Raw genomic sequence first — 23,252 nt, forward strand, 5'->3', positions numbered from 1 at the left:
ACATAGATAAAACATTCTAGTGTTCCATGGTATACATCTTTTCTACGTGTCGAATCCTCTGTCCTTATTATATTGAAATTTTACTGTATGGTTATCCATCGCTGGTTTGTTTTTAGCAGAGAGTGGCCTGTGCATGTGCAAATAGGGTACCTTTTCAGCAGATTTCGCAAAGAGGGTACCGATATGGATATGCACCGTGAATATCTGAGTGAAGGAGCACAATACAATATCTGAGTAAAAGTGTGCTTGGCAAACATGAGAGAATGATAAACCATTAAAAAAATTTGTTTTGCACTGATGAAGGCATATAGCCGAAACGTATGCAAAAAAATTTAATTACTGAATGTTCGAGTTTGTGTGGCTTGTCTGTTTATTTAATAAACCATTAGAAATTTTATATGCTTACGACAGGAGGTATCTGAATATATAGACATTTGACACATGAGACTTTTTATAATGAAAATGCAAAAGAGGACATATGTGTAAAACAACATTATATAATAACACATGGGTTTTTGGGTAACACTAAAAATAACATTCCGAGGAAAATACTGTTACGTTCGGCGAGAATTACAGTATTTTCAGGAGGGATGATATTTCAACTAAATCAGCCTGCAAGAGTTACAATAACTCAACTATCAATATCTTGCAATTTGAAAAAATACTGTTAAACATAAGAGCACATGTCAATGTATGTGGTTAAATCTATTGTACTTCAAATGAAAGGTCAGAGTAGGGATCTATCACTTGTTTTAACAACTCCCAGTGGCCTTAAAGAAATTAACATTACAAAAAAGCGAGAGGAAATAAAAGAAAATATCTTAGAAAAAAAAAAGCTAAAGACAACTACAAAAAAGAAAACATTATTCATTACATTTATACACGCATTTTTAAATTAAGAAACATAATCTTAGATATATGCATATGCATTGTACATTGTTTTTTTTTTAATAAACCATAACATATTCACAATACACTGTTTTAAATACAAAACAAATATATTTCTTAGAAATTAAATTCAACAAAAGAAAGTTAAAACAAGTATTCTTTTATTGTTTGTTATTTATTTATAATAAATATTAAAGAAATATTAGTAAAAAGATGACATTTTCAGTAAGAGTAAGAATGTGATGAAATACTTGAAAAGTACATTTGTACTGTAATACATTTTACTTCATATTATTAAATGAAAACACATGGCCAACTCAACGCAACTTTTAATGTTATTAGCCTTTGAATGGCTAACGTGACGGCAAATTGCAACTTGAAAGGCTAACTTGTATTCATTTTACACATATGAATCTTAATTGTCATCATTATCATGTATAAATCTTATTTTTTACTCAGGCTTTAACCACTACTGTCTATACATAGGCTGAATCAAACCGAACGTGCTACTTTTAAAACTTTGCCGTTTTGTGTGTTCTATAAGAAACCTATTTGCAATTTTAGATTTGGAGAAAGTCATTGATTTGTTTGTTATTCTCAAATACAAGTATCAAATTGTATCGTATAAATGTTCATATCATGTTCATAAAAACAAAGCTTGGTCCGATGCCACACTGTAAAAGCGTACACTTTTTTTAAGAAATCAAAATAGACAAAACCATCCCAGTCATACAATTGTTAAAGTATATTTACATTTGACAGGACGTGTAGTCTGCAAAGACTATTGTCATGCTCAATCAAATCGACCTTACCAGATTTGTTTTTTAAGTCTACCTTGCAAGGCAGCCTCATGGTTCAAATATATATCAATTATATATAACATATGCTCTTTTTAACAAGAATCAATACAAAGATCATGGTTTAAAGCAATCTTTAAAGAAGTTCTTCACAGTTTTCTTTCTAAGTTTGGAATTTGTTTAAATATTTAATCAAGCGGCTGAACGTTTAAGAGTAATTTCCTTCCTCGTTTCCAAAGACGTATATTTTAAAAGTTGATTGAAGCAATCTTTGAAATTGATATGTAATTACTGGTTAGTTAACAAGGAAAGCCGGTAAGGTGGACTGACCATTAGATATGACCAAAAAAATGTATCAATATCGGTAAAAAACAACCATTAATCCAAGCAATAAAAGAAGTTAATATTTAGTCTTAATAATTATTATACATTCCATGTTTCCGTGTAATATTTGATGTAGTTTTCGACGTGTCTTATGAACAGATTCAGTCAAACCAAGAGATTTACACACAAGTCTTGTTTTTCTATTTTATCCTGTTAAAATGTTGTTGTATACTCGTAATTTTGAAAGGAAGTTATTACGCATTTGTCTCTTCTGTACATGATATTACATGATAAGGAACCCTTTTAGACAAACAATGTATTAATGGAGACTTCAAAATAATCTGTTCTCAGAAACCAATTCTATAAAAACACACACAAATTTGTAACCTACTGGTATTATTAACTTCAAGATCACAAAAATGTTTTGTGATATCAAGTGTTTCGTGTCTGTTATAATTGATTACACATGACGTTTATGGCCAAGACGCAACGTTTCGATAGTCATGCCTGATTGGCGGAAGGTAAACAACCATTGGGAAATGATATCGTTGAGCGCTTTAATAAAACATACACATTTAATCAAAGTATTTTTTTTATTTCTGATATCTAGTGTCATAAATATTTTAGACACTGTTTCAAATGAATGATTTGTCTAACCTAATTAAATGAAAATTAATATATTTAAAAAAACCGGTTATGTTTAGACAAATGATATATAATTACAGTAAGTTTTTTTTAACGAATCGTTGAAAGCTGATGTCGTTTGCACATTGAATCCGCTGGTTATGAGGGGGTTCCATTCATTTGTGTTCAGTTAAACATAAATAATAAATAGATAAATAATTACAATGTAAATAGATAGATAAATAAATAAATAATGATAATAACTCAATATTAATTTATAGACATTTTAATATACAAATTAACGTTGATCTACAGTTTTAAAGATTTCTCACCATTATAATGGCTGAACTGCATAAAATGCATGTTCTACATAGGCATATCAATTTTGACATGAACGTTTATTTCTTACAATGCCAACACCGGAAGTCCAAAAACTTACATAAACCGAATAAATATAGATGTATTAGTAACATATCCCTTAAAATGCTCATTTCGATACATGTACGAATAATAATTTTGTGTTTCACGTTTGTAAAATGACTTTTTTGGCGTGGACGGTATACACACACCTCAAGCCTGCTTTACTCTTTTATATATGTATACTTTTTAGAAATAACGTTTCTTAATTTACTTCATATTAACGGAGATAAACTTGTGCAAAATCATTTTAGGCGGCCCGGTCGTTTTATTTGTATGCTACAGTCATTGTCCACGACTTAGTAGGACAGCCCTCGTATATGTTTCTTAATAGGAATTTTGTTAGTGAATTAAGTGAAGTAAAAGTAATGGGTTAGTTCAAACTAATGTAAAACATTATTTGTTATCTTATATTGATAACTCATAGAATAAGAATTAACAATACCAAATTAAATGCGGTTTTTGCAGACCGAAGTTAATAAAATATTTTTATTGTTTGTGCAATGGCGTGCAATGCATTACAACATGATATAAGCCGTAACCGGATACAGATATGGCAATAAATGTTATAAATACCAGTAGTTTACTTAGCATTAGGCAATATGAGATATAATATAAATGATAAGAAATGCTATAACAATCAAATACACCAGCTCGTTAAAAATACCGGACAATAGTGCAGACGTGAGATAAGAAATGCAGTTAATTGTCTGGCCAAAGGTGTACGATACCGCACGGAATTGTATTTAAACCTGTTCTAGTTATAATGATATTTGTCTGAGCTTTTTTTTATCACCTACATTACTTCACAAAATAATTATTTTAAGTTATTTTACTTGTAATGGTTCCCAAGTGTAAAAGAAAGTAAAATATAATATATAAGTATATGACATTATAAATTAAATCCTATCAAAAACTAAATATAAGTTATATTTACAAACATTGTCATAGTAACGTTGAAAGATGCATGCTTTCTATTACATTCTACCTTTAGTGGTGTTTAATGTTTTGTGTAAGTGTACCTAGAATGGCTGAACATTTGTAATGTTATTTAAATAAATAAAGCACGTACAAATATATAAATATTAGGACGAATTAGTTTGAAAGATGTATCCATGAAAACAAGATCTACCGTCGAAGCATTGTCTGGAAGAGGTTCAATAAATTCATTATAGAACTACGATATTTCAACTAATTTTATCATCGTCGATTTCAACGAATGACACCTTTAAGGAATTTCAAAAATTTAAAGAGCCCCTGCGATTGATTAAAACGATATGTTATGATGATATTTAGGTAACCCCTGTACCCCGGTAACTTTATTGACTTCTTCGCTTTTATCCGTATGATAACCGTACCGTTACGGAACACTAGCCTCGTTATGGAGTGGGATCGTGATTGAATGAATGAACGTCAGAAACTTCTAATTAAGGAATGCACACTAGCTTGTAATAATTGATTTACATTGTGTTTATTAAAGGAAACATTTATTAAGATAGTCACGTTTCATTAAAGTCATTCTATATGAGAACATGTCAAATAGAAAAAGAAAACCAATACATTCAAAGAACATCTTTCTTCACAATAATTTAGGAGTGATATTGTCAATAGAAATGTAACCGTATCTAAAGGCAACGGTTATTTTACACTACTGGTAATACGTAGACCTGCTGGGCAATTGACGTAAATCAAAATGTTTCTTTCTGCGTTTTATGGAAAATTATTTTTTCAATGAGACCCGTTTTTAAAAAAGAATCTGGTACTTAACAACCGTGACCACAAAAGCAGTATATAACTTTATTGTCACCGTCATCTAAGCAAAATTTCCTCAGACGAAAACAATATTCACTCTATCAGCATTAGTAAGAATTGGAAAAAAGGAGAAGTTAAACTATAAATAATAAAATGATAATACAACGTATGGTCCGTGGCGACCGAATTAAGAAATAGTTGAAGGGTATTTGATTAAAATACCTATCTTTTATACATCTCATTTTCAGAAAAAGGGGCGAACACAGAATTTCGTTTAAAGGTTCTGTTATAATTACACATAGTGGGAGAGGTGTGGTCGGGGGAGAGGAGATGGGGTGGTATGGCATACCGACTGGTCCTTTTAAACCGCCGACGAAATTTTATTTGAAACCGTTATGTAATGACATCACATCAGCAATTGTACACTAGTAAACCTCATTATATACGTAAAATGGTAATCTTTTGAAACCTGGGCGAATTTGTGCAATGTATACCAGAATATTAAGCACAAAAATTAGTTTATATGATGCAATATAAAAACAATTTTCTAAATTCATATACACTATTGTCATGTTTAAAGTATTTTGGTATAAAATGGAAGGTTTGTCAAAAAATATTTAAATAAGTTGACATTGTTAAGTATCGGACATAACAAACTTCTATGAAAGAATTATATATGGATGTTGTTGGTGTAAAATATTATATTTATTTATATAATTTTGTTTTGTTTGTTTGGTTTTACGGCGCAGCAACGCATTTTACGTCATATTGCGCCCAAACAGAACAAGCAATTATTATTCATCATATAAATGTAAATATTAAATCACTTAGAACGTTGTCAAGATTTTATAAGCATTATTTTATAAGAATGTCTGAAATGTATATTTCTTATTGTTTTTTTATTGATATTTGGTGCTAGAGGGCGTGGGTGGTAGCCTGCAAAAACCACTGCCGTGCATGAACAGTCTAAATCAAACCAAGCTTGCAACATTTTCAATTAAGTCGTTCTTTTGTTTGGTACTTTTTATTTTTTGTATCAAAGTTATGGCATTAGTAATAATATCGATGTATGCTGTACTCACACTATTTGTCTAATGTTCGAACTTATAGTTCTTTTCTGTACGAAATCTGCTGTGGTCATAGTATTATTTTTACAATAGGTTTATCTCTTAGATTTGGTTTGCTAAATTGCTAATCATGGTCATGCAACTACATAGTTAGGTGAAGAAGCAGGCGCTTGTTTTGGTTGAGTCTATTATGTTTTGTTTAGGGGGTTGAGTTGTCATAAATCACATTTACCCAATTTATATGCATTTATGTTTTTTTCCAATTATTGTTATTATCTTAATGCTTCTGGAGTGTTGGTTTATCAATTCATTTGTAAATAAGATTGTTATATGTCTATTAACAGAATAATTTTAAATGAACACGAAATTAGTTCACATCTACATGTGTATTGGTAACGTGATGGTTTAAGCCAATGAAAACACGGCGTCAATATTATTATACTCAGGCAGAGAAAAAGTGTGCAAAGAGTAAATCGATAATCTTTATTGTAGCCAGCAAACTTTGAATTGCAAGTATTTTTTTTCATTATCTTTTCGGCAGGATAAACTGTCCGAGGATTCGTATCGTAAAATGGCTTGCCATTTACAATATCAAGTGATTATCCCAAGCACCACCGCGACTTAGCGCAGGAATTTTAATTATAGCTAACCTCGGCGCCGTATACCTTTTTCATATTTTAAATTGGAAATAAACATTTACAAACTGTGTCTTTTCGGTTTTTTTTTTTATCAATATATAACCAATAATGATGTTAATATGAATAAATAATCATATCTTAAATCTTTTGACTATGATTTACAATGAAATTCTACCTTTAAGGGTGTATTTTCCTGTATTTTATTTTGTGATTATGCTTCAAAGCAGTCAATTGACCGTTAATTTTCTTTTCATATTTTGAATTTCCTTGAAAATCATTTTTTTTCTCATCTGAAATGCATGCAACTTTTAAAATGGTGGATTACATTAATTACATTCCATGAAAATGTTAAAAGATATAAAATATCTCATGACATGTTTGTTCATTTAACATTACACCTTTAATTCAGCAAACATAAAGTCTTCACAAAAAGAAGTATGCAATCGTACCTATATTACATACGAATGTATGTAATATTTTTCTTGTTATTATGTATTTTCAGTTGAAATCACGTACGGACGAGACTTGCGTCGTGATTTACGAGACATTACAGACTTAAGAGAATCTGACTCGACGCCCGGTCTACTTTTGTCAGCCTTATGCGTACAAGATGGACAGCTTAGGAAATCATGCTTAGAAGGTAATACAAAAAAACACACAAAAAAAACTAAAAAAAAAACAAAAACAAAAAACCACAAGTATATTTATAAAAAGTTTATTGATAAAATACACATATATTCTTTAAAATAACATTATGATAGAAATTGAAAGATTGCAATGCATTCTGATACTTTGTCTTGGTTAAAGACCAAATGTAAAACTCCGTTGTTCTGTGTCAAACCACTTATTACAACAGACGGAGTTCGGAAAAAAATCAAACAAAATGTCCTCATTCAAATATGTTTAAACACTTCTACCATGAGAATACACATTAAGTTGTTTAAATTTAGCAGCATGTAACCTAATATCGTGCTCGTGCGACTTAAGAAAGCTTTTTCACACCTTTGATTGGTTAAAGATGTGGTGGTCAGAATACAAGGCGCCTTTTATTTTACAATCATATTTGTCTTGAATGTTGCAAGCATTCTTCAATATCAAAACGAATCGCTAAAAACGACCGTAATTTCACACTTAATAAATCTTATTAAAGTAATAAGTTTTTATTGATATTTTGTAGCGCATGGAGAACGTTTATTTTCAATTAAATCAGTAAAAGTAAACAATAGAAACACATATCAAAACAATATTGAACACGGTAAGGGCGTACGATAAGAGTTAATTTAAAACAATGTAAATAGTAATCCACCCCTATGAACTGATGTGAGAAACCATTGTATCTGTAATCAATAGTTTTACGAGTGGATACGAAACTAATACCAGTATGCACAGACGTTGAAATACGAAACTAATACTGAAACGATATGCACGGATTTATTTAAATATAGATATGCAGAAGATGCATTTCAATCACGGATTTATATTACATGTTATATAAATCCGTGATTTCAATGTCTTGCAGATAAGAGTTTTTTTTTGTAATTTCATTTCGGAATAGGCGGTTGTTATTATATTTAGATATTCTCAAGAACTTAAAGGATCTGTCGGTCATAACTGACGAAACGCTGTGATTATTACTGCATTTTGTTCGTTTGAACAAAAAATGCCAAAGTAATCAAAGTCCTTGATTACATTGCAAATATCTCTGATAGTTGTTTTGCTACAAAATTGCAAAGCCAGTTCCAAAATTTTAAATTTCTTTTTACCTCGGACAATAACATAGAATTACTATACTCCATACAACCTTCACAGCACTGATAGATCAGTGGGAAATTTATTTCCAACCTGTTTCTCTTTTGGAAAACAGCAAATCTTTTAAAGGCCAAACACCTTAAAATTTCTTTGAGCTTAATAACCGTAACCAAATTTCAAATTTTCTGGAAAAAATTTATTCTGACATTATAAATTTATTAACGGGTATGACAAAAACCAACATAATGGGTTTAGGGAAGATGTAGAAATAAGACAATGACAGGTACACATAAAATACATTCTTTTTGTGTCTATATAATTGATAATCATGCAATAAAATGGTAAATTTCTTCCATATATAAATCTTATTTATATTTTGATATTGCTAAAACTTAAAATATAATATGTAGATCTATATACAGTTTTTTACTTTAATACTTGGATCTTCAAATTTTGAGATTCGTCCATATTTTCAGGTACGGTTTATCATCGGCAATTAAATTGCATCTTAAGTTTTGGTTGATGTACAAGTGTGCATTTTCAGATTTTTATTTAAACTCGCAGCAATAAATCTTCTTTTTTAATTTTGAATTTCACAGCTTTGTATGCAAACTCAATTTTTATTGAATACGTCGTATCATATTTACGTCACATCATCTTTTTGAAAGGTTTAATTTATTACGTCATGTCCGTTACTATATTCGGCTCATTCGTAATGTCAGCACTATTTCGACTCATTAAGTGATATGTCAATTCAAATTTATTACGTCGTTTCTATTTTAAGATACGGCTCATTACTACGAGAGTTGGATTTAAGCAGCAAAGACGACATCTTACCCAGTGAGGAAGTCCCCGAGAAAAGAGGCCGATCAAGGTCAAGAAATTCATCCGGTTTCTATTCCAATTGGTAGCCATTGGAAACAATGCGCGCGCAATGTGATATACGTCACACCTATATATAGCAACATCAATTATATGACACTTGTAACAAAAACATTTTTCAATGAAATGAAATAAACAGAAAACGTTTAAATGAAATGAAGTACATTCTATTGATACATGTATACAAACTTATTTACAATCTTGAAACATTATTTAAAAGTTACGGAGCCTACATTCTGCCGAAAGATGGCGAAAACAGCTTCGGGGTCATTAAGATATTGTCCGAAACTTGCCGATATTAACCGATAATAAAGATTCGAAATCTTTAGGCAGGAAATATTATTAACAAAAAAAAATATTCACGGAAACACTTTTATATAACAAATCGCCAATTTACAATTTGATAAAAATAAGTTGTTGAAAAAAAATGGGTATGCGAAATAAAAAAGCAATTTTTGAGCGTGCCGCCAATTTCTTATGGTTCACGCTCAAAATCAAGATAAAAATTCAAAGTCGATACCATTTCTAAATTATGTTTTGTGAAAACGAGGCTAGGTTAACAGCATTGTTTACTACTTATTAAACAAAATACTAGTAAACATACATGTATATACGTAAAAGGGAAAATCGGGTACCTGTTTTTACATGTAAAAAATCTACAGAAATTAACTCCAAATAGTGCACAATTAATCCGTTGTTAAATTTTCAAAACAAAAAATGCATTTGTGAAATCGTATTTGCATTTTTAAAAATTACGCAAAACCTTGACTCCCATATTTAGCCGGTTAAAATCGAAAAGTAAATTAATGGTAGATAGTATCTTTAAACATTTTCCGTGAATTCAGACACTATTTGTTTATTTCTTTTTTGTGCACTGGGTAATATAAGTGCATATTTATGAAATTGAATTCCGAAAGTTACGTATCTTTAAAATGAGTTTAAAAACACTGTAGAATATCTTAAACTGGAATCAAACATGTAAAACAAAATTTGTGGTTTTATCAATTATTCTGAGTCAGTCACGAATGATAAAATCATTTGAAAAAATACAAAGGACAAAAGAAGTGGACACTATAAATGAAATGCAAAATTTGTGACATGTTAGAGCAAAATTTTTATAATTGAAACTTTTATTTCTTAAATGTTAAAACTGAAAAATTTTGTTGTTGAACTTAAATTGCAATTCACCACATGTTTGTAAATCCAGTAGACTTATTACAAAAAGATGATAAAGGGCACATGTTTTCCGTTACTACTTATGTCAAAGGTTAACTTTTCATTCAATACTTTGTTTCTGAAATAATAAAAAAATGTTTTGAAAATATGAAATAAATAAAAATCTCTATGACAAATGACGTAAAGTTTTTCTTGTTATATTTTGTTTTTATATCAAGATGGTTTTACAAATATATATTATATTACCCTTCATATGTAAATGTGTTGGACTATATGTGATGGCTTTTGAAGTTTTATATAAAAAGTAGAACATGCTAATGGCAGCAATGTACCTCGGATTTTAAAATCAACACATGACATTATAAAGTTTCAGAATACAGTCCTTCAATACAGAATTGCCAAAATCTCAACGAAAATGAGACTAAAATTGTATACATATTTAAAGGAAATATTCACAAGATGTGTGTACTTTTTGATGCACGTGTGCACCAATAACTTGTGTGCAAATGTTTCTATCATTCCCTCATCCCCTTTTTTCAGAATAATCATTTTTATTGTAAGAAATGACCCCAAAAAATGAAAGCGTTGCAACGCTTTTCACTTGAATCGGACTAAGAATTGTACTAACTATCGATTTGTAATGTAATTCTGAGTATTCTCCTTGATAAACTTTTGCTGATTTGTTTAAAAGTCATATTTTGTGTTTTAGGCTTGATAATTATATATATAACCACAGTGGAGCTCCACATCGTATGAAGAAATCACATCATATATAAAGGTTATAATTAGACTCGTTTCAAATGTTTTAGGAGAAAATATCATTTGAGAATTTAATTTTAAATTACATTATCTTAATATGAGTCATAAACAGTAGCTTTATATGAGTCCTTAACAGTAGCTTTATATGAGTGCCGAAAGTAGGCAACGAACTTAACGTAATTTCCAACCCATTAGTTGCCTCCTACGAAACGGTGGCTGCAATTCTGATATATCCAGTAACGCAGGAATGTGCAAATGACGCAGGAATTGTTGAAAAGTAACGCAGAATTGTGCAATTTAGTGGCTAAAACGAGCATCGCGATATGTAAATAGACCAATATTATTAATTGTACAACAAATTGAAAGAAATGAGTTAGCGCGTACGTTGCTGAGACATTATACTTCAAACCTCATCAAAATTATTTTCACGAAAATGTTTATTTTTCAAGATCATTCGTGTACATGACAACCTGATTAGTGCATTGATGGCGATTTTTCAGTTTCATTGATATCTTTAAATACAATAACGTGCATGTTACTTCAGATAAAACATTATTGAGACCATATTTACGAGGTAACGCCGAATTCGTGAATGAAGCACTGAAGCAACGGCGGTTATCTCATTAAAAGTAGCTAAATCCTATTTTACCAGCTTTCTTCTATTGTTATACGACACTTGTAGTTTGATAAATATCTGATGTATACAGAATATGAAAAAATATAGTTTTCAATGTGTTAAATGTACAAACTTATTTGACGAAACTCAAAAGTCACCTTCAAAACGGCAATCATGTTATCTTTCTCACAAATGATCTAAAGAAGTAAACATATTCCTGAAAAAAATGTAATGCTTGTTAGAGTATAATGTCGTAGCAGCCGTATACGCTTATTCATTTCCTTTTTGATTTAGAATAAAATATTTTGGTGCGTTTACTTACTGTGTTATTCGTTTTTGGTAATAGCGTTGCACAGATTCGGTGTTATTTTAACGTTAATTGCACATTCCTGCGTTATTGGATATGCACGGTGAACCTGTGAAGACAACCCTCAGCCGCAAGGAGTAAATAGACAGTTAGTTTATGTTTGAACAGTAACCCGCACGTCCTATTTGGACACAATGCAGATAACACATTTGATCTAGCTCCTTATGAAAGATATGTTAATTATTTTGATACGTTTTAAATGCCCCTTTGCAAAAAAACACACATCAGAAATACAACTGTATGCTTTTATAATGTGCTTGTCACATCAACATGGCTAAATTTTACCACACATCTATATGGCTAAAATTTACCACATATCTACATGGCTAAAATTTACCACACATCTACATGGCTTAAATTTTACAACACATCTACATGGCTTAAATTTTACCACACATCTACATGGCTAAAGTTTACAACACATCTATACGGCAAAAATTTACCAACTATAAAATCATGTTACTGTCAGCAACAATGTTGCAATTTGGATTATCAAGAACGCACATTTTTGAATTGGCCAATAAGGAAAGGTTGTTTATTTATGTACTCTACAGTTATTTTAAGATGGAAAGGACCGAGATGAGAAGACCAAAAACCCACACGATACTGTTATATGTTTTAATCAAACATGCCTGTAGCAAGTATCAACATGAATCTGGCAAATCAGGGCTTGCTGACTGTGACGATCTTTGACGCCGAGCCATACTGGTTAGTTGCTGTACACACATACCGCCCATAGTCCGTGTCGACTGGGTTGTCTAGGGTAAACGCATTGCCTTCACAAAAATAAAATATAAATAATTAAGTGTGCAAAAAAAAAACACCCTAAAATTAGTATCTAATCATAATTTACTATTCTAAATTTTAAACTTAAAATTAAAAAAATTCACAGACATGTTCTATTCCTTTTATGAACTTTGAAAATAGGTTCAAAATATCTTTGTTCGGTGTGGTTTTGAAACACGCTGGCACTGTACTGGTCATAGGCCGACTTGCCCGCTTTAGTGGTTGAATAAGACATCAGACCTCTGCCGCTCCCTGCATTACTTCAGGCACACGTAGGCATCTGAGTAGAACCACCGACTTTACTTAATTACCGTTTAATATTCAGTAAGGTTTGGTATCCCAACATTCTGTCAGCTACCTGGGTAGTATCTTTGAACACAACGTGTTTGTATTTAGAATAATAATAATAATAATAATAATAATAATAATAATAATAATAATAATAATAATAATAATAGTAATAATATTAATTATAATAATAATAATGAAAGCAACACCAAATATAAAGTGTTTAATAAATTGCATTATTTACTCCAAGAAAAGCTATACTCCTTGGCATAAAAAGTTTATTTATTATAGATTCATACATTATCATAAACAATTTTTTTACGGTCAATGGTGTAAGGGAACGTTCAGAAAATAAAGTGTTCAATCGAAACATAATTAAAACAATAAGTATGATATGTTGAATTTTGTATGGTCCATATTTGAACAAAATCCGTCCACAAATAACCAATTTATTCCGACAAATGTAAGTGTCGGATTATTATGCCTATAAGTGTAGTTTGCTCTCTGAAAATGTAAACATTTTGATATTTTGGGTCGGGTCTAAGTCACATCAACACTTTTTAATGCTTTACTGGTAGAGGAAGACCTGTTGCGCCCCTCCGTGCATTATTTCAGGCAGGAGCGGGCACCTGAGTAGAACCACCGACTTGTCGTAAGCATAAAAACATTCTTTTCAGCGGATATATATATACATGTTAAAAACAAACCTGATTTATTGATAGCACGTTTACGGCCTTTTTTAGGAAGCATGTTTAGCGTTACTGTCGGAGTGGGGTTTCCTTCTCCTGAACACGGTATTACCACGTGACCGGTAGTACTGACAGTTATCGTTTGGTCATTTGGGTTAAGAAATGTTGGTTTCTCTGGAAACAAAAGGTGTCAGATCTATCTAAAGCTGGTGTTTTCACATAAAAAATACATATTTAGAATTTGATATTATTAACGTACATGTCGATATAATCAAAATATCAATAAGCGTATATGTCGATTTATTCTTTAAACCTTCGTAATACAGGTGTATATTTTCAAGGGAAATAGAAAGAATACTTGTAATATTACTCCTTCTTTGACAATAAAAAGAACATACAGGACCATCCCTGCAGAATAACACCATTTTGTTTTGGAGTTATTGCTAAAAACCAAATAATTTTGGTGATCCTCTAAAGAGGTAAAATTTATCGTGAAGCCTTAAAGGAAGTATTGATATAACTATAATGAAGAATTTATTTCCCTACAGGGAGCCTCTTTGCAAATGTTGCATTGTACTATAGCAATGAAATAGACGAGGAAGGAGCAAATGATATAATAATTTAATTGTGTTAATGACAACAAATAAATAAAACACGGTTATGATTTATAATTTTTGTTACATGTTTTATCTTTAATGATAAGATCCATAAAGAATTTCAATCATATATTATTTTGTATTTAACTTGTTTAATAAACATTATCGCAATGAGTGACTGGCTTGGTTAAATCGCTCTATAATTGCACTCAAACAGGTTGCCCTTTGTCTGTTTTTTTTACAATCAATGAAGTAGGTTAACCTGTGTTTGAAATTACAATCAATAAAATAGATTGTCCTGTGTCTGTTTTTATTATCAATGAAACTGGATGCTTTGTGTCTGTTATTACAATCAATGAAGCAGGTTGTCCTGTGTTTGTAATTACAATCAATGAAGTAGGTTGCTTTGTGTCTGTTTTATTTACAATCAATGAAGTTGGTTAACCTGTGTTTGTAATTACAGTCAATGAAGTAAGTTGCATTGTGTCTAGTTTTTTAATCAATGAAGTAGGTTAACCTGTGTTTGTAATAACAATCAATGAAGTAGATTGTCATGTGTTTGTAATTACAATCAATAAAGTAGATTCTTCTGTGTCTGTTATTACAATCAATGAAGCAGGTTGTCCTGTGTTTGTAATTACAATCAATAAAGCAGGTTGCCCTTTGTGTTTTTTACAATCAATGAAGTAGGTTAACTTGTGTCTGTAGTTACACTAATGATGTAGGTTATATTATGTCTGTTTTGTACAATAAATGAAGTAGGTTAACCTGTGCCTGTAATTACAATCAATGAAGCAGGTTGCTTTGTGTCTGCTTTTACAATCAATGAAGTAGGTTAACCTGTGTCTGTAATTACAATCATTGAAGTAGGTTAACCTGTGTCTGTTTTTTTACAATCAATGAAGTAGGTTAACCTGTGTCTGTAAGTACAATCAATGAAGTAGGTTGATTTGTGTCTGTTTTTACAATCAATGAAACAGGTTGCTTTGTCATATGCATAACAAAGTTATAAATATCAATTTACGAGATTGACATTTAAATCGCTGTATTGATATGAAATAAACAATTTGTTTTAATCAGTAAGCGTATTAAAGAAAAATAGTACATTGTCAAAAGGAACTTAGATATGTGGTATATGTTAACTAAACGAAATACATACTAAAGCATTGGCAACCGTCAGCGAATTTCCTTACATCTTGACCTCGGGGACCAATATCCCCTATGGTTCCATTTATTCCCTGTAAGCCGGGTTCACCCGGGGCTCCCTTAGTTCCATTTACACCCTGTGTGCCATTTCCGCCCCAAAACCCAGTATCGCCGATAAGACCTTTACCTCCGGGTTCACCCTTAGGTCGATATCAAAACGTGTTAATTGACGTGACTAATTGCTGACGTCACTATTATGATATACGGACATAATCTATAAATATTACAATAACTCATTGTGAAAATAAACACTTTGTCTGAATATAGGAACGTCAACTTCTAATATAAAACTATGTATTTTTCTATGTCTACCATTACATCAATTTGTTTTGCATTAAGCAACTATTCAACACATGTAAAATGTTACAATAAGTAAGTTTTTAATAATTATATCATTTCCGTTGATCATGGAAAATACATTGTAAAATTTTAATCATATTTGATGAAAATATTACAATCAATGAAGCAGGTTGTCCTGTGTTTGTAATTACAATCAATGAAGTAGGTTGCTTTGTGTCTGTTTTTTTACAATCAATGAAGTAGGTTAACCTGTGTCTGTAAGTACAATCAATGAAGTAGGTTGCTTTGTGTCTGCTTTTACAATCAATGAAGTAGGTTAACCTGTGTCTGTAAGTACAATCAATGAAGTAGGTTGCTTTGTGTCTGCTTTTACAATCAATGAAGTAGGTTAACCTGTGTCTGTAATTACAATCATTGAAGTAGGTTAACCTGTGTCTGTTTTTTTACAATCAATGAAGTAGGTTAACCTGTGTCTGTAAGTACAATCAATGAAGTAGGTTGATGAAAAAATATAATAATATATTTGCTATGTTTACATGCAAACAGTACCTTGCCGCCTTGTGGGCCGGCCGAGCCATTTGTACCAGGAATCCCATTTTCGCCCCAAACACCTGTATCTCCAATTATACCATTTGTTCCATACATGCCTTTGTCTCCTTGCAAACCTTGGGTTCCATTCTCCCCTGGAGGACCAATAAGTCCTGCATCTCCTTGCAGACCGTCTGTTCCATTGACCCCATTTGTTCCGTCAACTCCATTCACACCTTAAAAAGCAGCTTTTCCATTGCTATTATCATTTATTTACTATTTTCATGTAAATAAGTCCTCAAAGTATTAACGTAACAATGAAATTTATTTTCAAATCATTATTGCTTTTGCAAGGTATGTATTTAGGCTATGTGACCTTATTTGAGTGTCTTTTAAGTGGATTGGTCTACAATGATCACTTTTTATTTCATCATTCTTTTTCAAATATTGATAAAAAACGATGGAAATGTACCATTTAGACAGTCTTGTAAAATATTCCTTGAAAAATCAATGTTGGTCAAATTTTAAGAGATAAGATATAAACATTTATATGATGAATAATTTTGTTCTAGAACACATTATTATCTGCTATATAAATATATATTATATATACACAGGTAAATATGCACCACATGTTTGCTGTATGTTTGGTACCCCATATGTTTTACATATGTAGAACATATGTGTTCAATGTGTTTTGAAAAACATGTGTTAAAGAACATGTGTTTTTCATATGTAAGATGAACATATGTAAACAGGACCATATGAAAAACATGTGTCAACAAACATATGTTAAACTCATGGTTATTACATGTTTTTCATATGAATAAGTTTTCATATGTTAAATATATGTGAACTTTCATGTGTTTTTCATATGAAAAATTATGATCATATATTCTGCAAGATTTACACTTTGAAAAGTCTAAATCAGATTCTACATGATTGAACATAAATTCTTAAAAGATCATTGGTTAACGAAATGTACCCTAGGGAGTGACCTTGTTAAAATGTTCACTCAATAAAATCTAACTTATATCTAGTGTTTAAAGATCCTGTATGTTGAAACATTTAAGTGAAATTATATATATGTATATAATTATGCTTATAAAACAATTTTCAAACATTAAAGAATATGTAAAATATGTACTGCAAATATGTGTCCAATTTATATGTATGCATTCTTTTCATATTGAAAAATTTGACTTAGATTTTATAGAAAATAAACTTTTTATTACCTCCCTTTATTTACATGAAATGTAAAATTCCGTAATATTTTTTATTAATAATGCTTTTTGGAACTTACAGAATTAATAAATCTTAATTTGAGCATCATACTTATGATATAAAACCATAAAAGATTTGTGTTACAGGATCTTTAAAATTCTTTTATAAGCATAATTAAATGCATATATATTATTTGACTTAACCATTGACTCAGGATAAAATTTATTTAACAATTGAAATAAAAAACATAAATGGAACACTGTGTCCTACCATATGAACAACATAAGTTAATCATATGAAAAACATGTGTCTACACCATATGTAAAAAATATGGGGTACCTTTCTTGGAGAAACCATATGTTTCTACCATATGTAAAACATGTGTGTCACATACGTTTAACATGTGGTGCATATTTACCTGTGATATATCGGATTCTCGCACTTGCCAACAACATTCATGTATAATTCTTTCGTGATTTGTTATGTTTAATACTAAATAAAATCAACATAGTTATAAATTGTATTACAGACCTTGCATTATAAGCCAATTCACTTTAATATATGATAAAGAGAAAACGAAATCACTTCTAAGATTGATAAAGCAAATGAAAACGCATCTAGATATTAATATGATCTTTCATTTGTAACTCAAGGGTATTATAATTCAATCATATAAAGAAAAATAAACAAACTCCAAAACATGATCTTACCAGTGTCCCCATTTATGCCTTTGTCACCTTGATGACCTGAAGGAAAAAATAAATAGAGGATATTGAATGAGTGTAAGTTCAATACTGAAATTATAGAGCAAAGTGTATAAAATTTTATTTTGCGAGCCTGTGTAACTCGTTGAATAAAATAATATTATAAAATGTGAAATTGTGAGGTTAGTATACATTGTTGAGTACACACACTGAACTCTATTAGACGAGGTGAAAGATTTTTTTTTATTTATTTCGTTGGGTTGCAGGCCAAAGATCAATGGCTACCTTCCAGCTTTACCGGTGCCTCAGGTATGATTCCATGCACGAGCGGGCGCCCGAGTAAAAAGTGGATAAATAACTAACATGTCCCTGACAGGACTTGAGGAGTCAGCGACCGCCTGCAGGATGTTATTTCAACGGATATATTTGTACGATGCTGTACCTCTAAAAACCTTATGGCTTAATGTAAATTTGACAAAATTTAGACCGTAATACATATGCCGAATTTCTGTTTAAACAAAGTTGGAAATACCATCTTGGATATGTTATATGATTATATGTGTATATATCGGTATTTTTCCAGCTAATTTATGATTATGTCTTAAAATGTCAACTCATTTTCAAACTTGAAACAATTGACGTGAAAGTCAAAGTGTCTTGGTGAAATAGAGGCGTTGAAATAAGTCTAAACATGTGAAAAAGAAAAATTAATGTTTAAATTACCACCCCTAGTTATGTTTTAAAACTTACATAACCCCGTTGTCATATTCTTGACGCTGATTGTCTTAAAATTGTTATTACACAAAGAGCGTATAAATAATTTACAGAACTATTTTTTACCCAAAGAACGTATCAATAATTAATGGAACTATTTTAAAAACTAATTACCCTTTGGACATGGAGTGTCATGGCTTACACAGTGTCGTTCAAACACAACTCTCTGAAAAGAAAACCATTAAAGTTAAAAAAAACCAGAAAAATATAATGTGCGTGTGTATCTGTGAAAATGATGACAGAAGGAGAGTAAATTTTACATCCTTAGGGTATTAAAACTTAATCCTTCATATTGCCTTAGCAATTGTTTTATACAATAATCGTTTGTGTCATTTTTAGCTTGTCTGTTCGAAGAAAAAGCTGTCTTTGCATCGTCGTTGACGTCGTGGTGCAAAGGCTTTAATACGCCCATTTGAAAGTTATAAACATGAAACATATCTTGACAAGGTGCAGTTGAAAGACAAGGGGTCATTATTCCGAAAGCTATATTTTTGGAGTTATGCCCCCTTTTAACGTAATAAGGTGTTTATTTTATTAGACGAACGTTAACAACAGAAAAGACGCTCTTGTTTTTTTAATTTTTTAAAGCTGCGTACGACATACGAGTAAATAGATTATTTTCCAATCACTTTAAACTTTATTAATTACATACACATATCTAGAGTGTATGACTAACAAGATATGATAGAAAATATTTTTTTAAACCAAATTATCACAATATATTCTAACTGTTATTTATTGCCATTATCGATATCAGTACATGTAATTTGTAGCTTAAAATTACTTTATTCGTACACGCGCCAACGTTTAAACTATTAACTCATTACACTTACTTATTTTAAAAATGTGCATGCATTTTGAAGCATGGTGTTTTAATATTGCATGACATTTTTTACTATAAATTCAAGAATTATATTAATTTTCATACAAATGTTGCAATATTTCGTCTTTCCATTTCTTAACTTATAAACTGTATTAAACTACTGAAAGTCAGTTTCATAATAAAAATCATTCATCCATACCAAAAACATCGATAAATTTATACCTGAGCTTCAAGAATTGCCCCGAAAATGTCAATATTCTGTCTTTTACTACGATTTCTGTCTTTCTCTGAAAATATAATATTGTTCCGTTATTATACATAATATTTTCCCTATATAGACGATATCTCTTAAAAACGCCAAAAGATTCATAAATCAAAATTCAGATATCATTAGTCGTGAAAGCATGTACCTAATTGTACTTATTTCAAATATTTAAGGTGTATATCATATACAGTCAAATCTCTGTTAAAGACCACCTCCGGAGAAAAAACAGCCTGCGAATAAATTTAAGGCCTCAATTCGACAATTCGTCATAGATTACAAAGATCAAAGTAACCTTTTGATAAAGCCCACTTGCCCATAAAGACCACGTTCGGTCTCTGTCTTGGATGACCTTTTTTCACAGGTTTGACTGTATATTTAAGGAGGATGGTTATAAACTGAGACTTCCCGATAAAAAAAATCAAATAACACAGAGTAAATGTTACCCTGTACTAATGTGCTGATACAACAAAGTTGTGTAATATAACAAATGCTAAATCATGTAGTATGTACAAATTGACAACCGCTCTGCAGTTGTTATTACTAGATGATTTTCATAATAAAACAATACATGAGAAAAGAAAATGGGAGCATATAATTGCACCCTGTCTGTTTTTGTGCTAGTTTTCATTAAATATAGAGATAATAAACAAAAACAAAATAAAAAGACAACAATAAAAACAAGACAAAATATATAAAAATATACAAAATAACCCCCCTCCAAAAAAGAAGAAGAGGAAGAAAAAAATAAATAAGCAATAAAAAATACCCCCATCACAAGAAAAGAAAAAAATCAACAAAAAAAAGGGGGAAAAATAAATAAAACAATTAAACAAAAAAAAACCTAATAAGAACACATTGATAATAACAACAAAAACTTCAAAGCAACAACTAAACAATGGCAATAAAAATCTCCAAATACAACAAGAAAACAAAAAAAAAAAAGAAAAGAAAGAAAACAAATGAATTGTGGAATTGTCGATATGCCAATTCATTTTAAATTCGATATATCTCTCCACCCTTTATATGCATGAAACCATTAACAAATTTAAACAATATAAACCCTAACCGAGTATAAATGTATTAGTATCTTTAAATTGAACCTGTGTTTGATGTTTTTTCACTTTCATCGTTTTTATCCGATGGTTGTTCCATCCTGGTCACGGCACCATTTTCTACAAGCTGCGCCATTTCATTGATCATGTCGCCAGCACTATCGGCCAACTGTTGTTGCTTCAATTTGAAAGTGCGCAGCTTTTCCTGTAACCTTTCAATCTGTAGTCTGACTTCAGCATCATTTGCATCTATGTCACGAATGTTTAAAACCTGGCAAGTTGATCAAGTATTATTGAAATATATTCAGAAAATTGATATAAGTTGTATTTCAATATGCACGGTTCGAGTTCCGGTAATACATGTATAACGAGGAAGGCCTGCATGCATCGGTGATTAATTACAAAGCATTTGTTCGATTCACCATGCATTATTGTGATAATATTCATTTCCATTCTTATATGTTGATAAAACTACATAACGGAATTAATTGTCGTGACGTTTTATAGTATATTGATGTCATATCTGACATCATATGATGTGTTATCATTCCTTAGAAGAAGTATAAGAACATTTGAAATATATGTTGTATCTCGTAGAAAAAGGCAATGATTTACTGCATTTTTTGTATTACATTTTTGCCTAGAAAAGGTTTCTTTAATACTAAATTTATTAAATATGCTGGAAACTTACTAGAATGATTATTGATCACGTACATGTATATGTACGTATCTTAACAGTCAACTCATAATTCGGATTGGAAAACAATATTCATGTGTAATGTAATCTTCAATGTTTTTTTTTTAATTAACACGATTTCATTTGTTTGTTTCATTTGATACTTTCTGTTTATATGTACAAGTATGCCGATTATATCCATCGGCAAACATGACACAGACATCAAAGCATGCTACTCATTCCCACTCAAATTTGTAATAGCCTTGGTTAAAAAATGCAACCCGGCTTGAATTGGTCTTGCTATTAGTAAGTTTTGTTTAACATGGAATGAGAGAAGCTAAATATGGTTCAAAATATGGTTTCAATTTTCAGAGACTGTGTTCTCTTTATACAACTTAATTATTTCATTTTCCATACACATGTATGTCGATCAAAATCATGTAATTTTTCTCTGAACAAAACATATCATACTTGAGTTTAAGTCCCAGGAAATGTTCAATCAATTCAATAAGACTTAAATTTTGATTGTTCTCAAGGATCGTACCATACCCGAAATAGAATACACATTACAACAGGTGTTTAAGCAGTTGTGGTAGCTTTGAAATAGCTCCCCCGCACCCCATCCTCCATCTCGGTGATATTTTTTCTGGTCTTTCGGGATCATTGTTTACACTGTTTTGCATTGAATATTTAATGAAGCATAAGGCGGTGCTAGTGGGTGTTAGAGAATAAAAATAGCTGAGTCTGCGATTTTATTTTTGTTTTCATTGCATGCGTAGGAGCTGCCCTTTTCAGAATGTTCACATGAAATCTAATAAGATACCAGATGGTACAATATGACAAATTACTTACCGCCAAGGTCGTTATTATAACAAACACTGAAGAGAAAACAATCGCAATAATTGCAAGAATATGCAGACATATTCTGTTGTCAAGTTCACGCTCTATAAGCTCATCTCTATCCATCTGTTTCATCACGACAACTTGTCCTCGAAGATGAAATATGTTGCAAAAAAAACCCGTTCAAATTAAGTTAAATTATGCCAGTTTTAAGCTGATTTGCGACACAAAATTATACACTTATCAGTGATTGAACTAACAACTTTGAACTGTGACCTTACAAGGATAACGTTAAGATAAGACGTATGGGTCCCTATGTTGACCTACTTTAGCTTATCATTCTTTTAGGGAGTGTGAAAACTTATGAACATGTATGCCAACCGCCATTTTGGTATTCTCTTTAATAATGACGTCATACAGTGCAAGCCGCCTTCTCACGTGACAA

At 30.9% G+C, this 23,252-nt stretch overlaps 1 protein-coding gene across 1 annotated transcript; it reads right to left on the reverse strand.

The window, feature by feature from the left end:
* Positions 1 to 12,662: 12,662 nt before the first annotated feature.
* Positions 12,663 to 23,055, reverse strand: LOC132750724 (collagen alpha-2(VI) chain-like). The gene is made up of 9 exons (XM_060740757.1): positions 22,820 to 23,055; positions 21,340 to 21,562; positions 20,197 to 20,261; positions 19,266 to 19,317; positions 18,384 to 18,419; positions 16,471 to 16,685; positions 15,575 to 15,761; positions 13,838 to 13,993; positions 12,663 to 12,832 (listed from the first exon to the last, which is right to left on the reverse strand). The coding sequence occupies exons 1-9, from the start codon at positions 22,940 to 22,942 to the stop codon at positions 12,720 to 12,722; spliced, it is 1,170 nt and encodes a 389-aa protein (XP_060596740.1). The 5' UTR covers positions 22,943 to 23,055; the 3' UTR covers positions 12,663 to 12,719.
* Between the last annotated feature and the right edge of the window lie 197 nt (positions 23,056 to 23,252).

Source organism: Ruditapes philippinarum, unplaced genomic scaffold, assembly GCF_026571515.1.
Source record: "Ruditapes philippinarum isolate M1 unplaced genomic scaffold, ASM2657151v2 ctg328_1_1_1_1, whole genome shotgun sequence".
Classification (NCBI taxonomy): Eukaryota; Metazoa; Mollusca; class Bivalvia; order Venerida; family Veneridae; genus Ruditapes; species Ruditapes philippinarum.

What these genes read in the sequence shown, in the direction of transcription:
- LOC132750724 (XM_060740757.1), bottom strand. Translation starts at nt 22,942, where the DNA reads ATGAAACAGATGGATAGAGATGAGCTTATAGAGCGTGAACTTGACAAC. An exon ending in TGACACTCCATGTCCAAAGG is followed by an intron (nt 18,420 to 19,265) that starts GTAATTAGTTTT and finishes TTTTTCCTTCAG; the next exon opens with GTCATCAAGGTGACAAAGGC. An exon ending in TGACGGTTGCCAATGCTTTA is followed by an intron (nt 13,994 to 15,574) that starts GTATGTATTTCG and finishes TTTTGTTTCCAG; the next exon opens with AGAAACCAACATTTCTTAAC.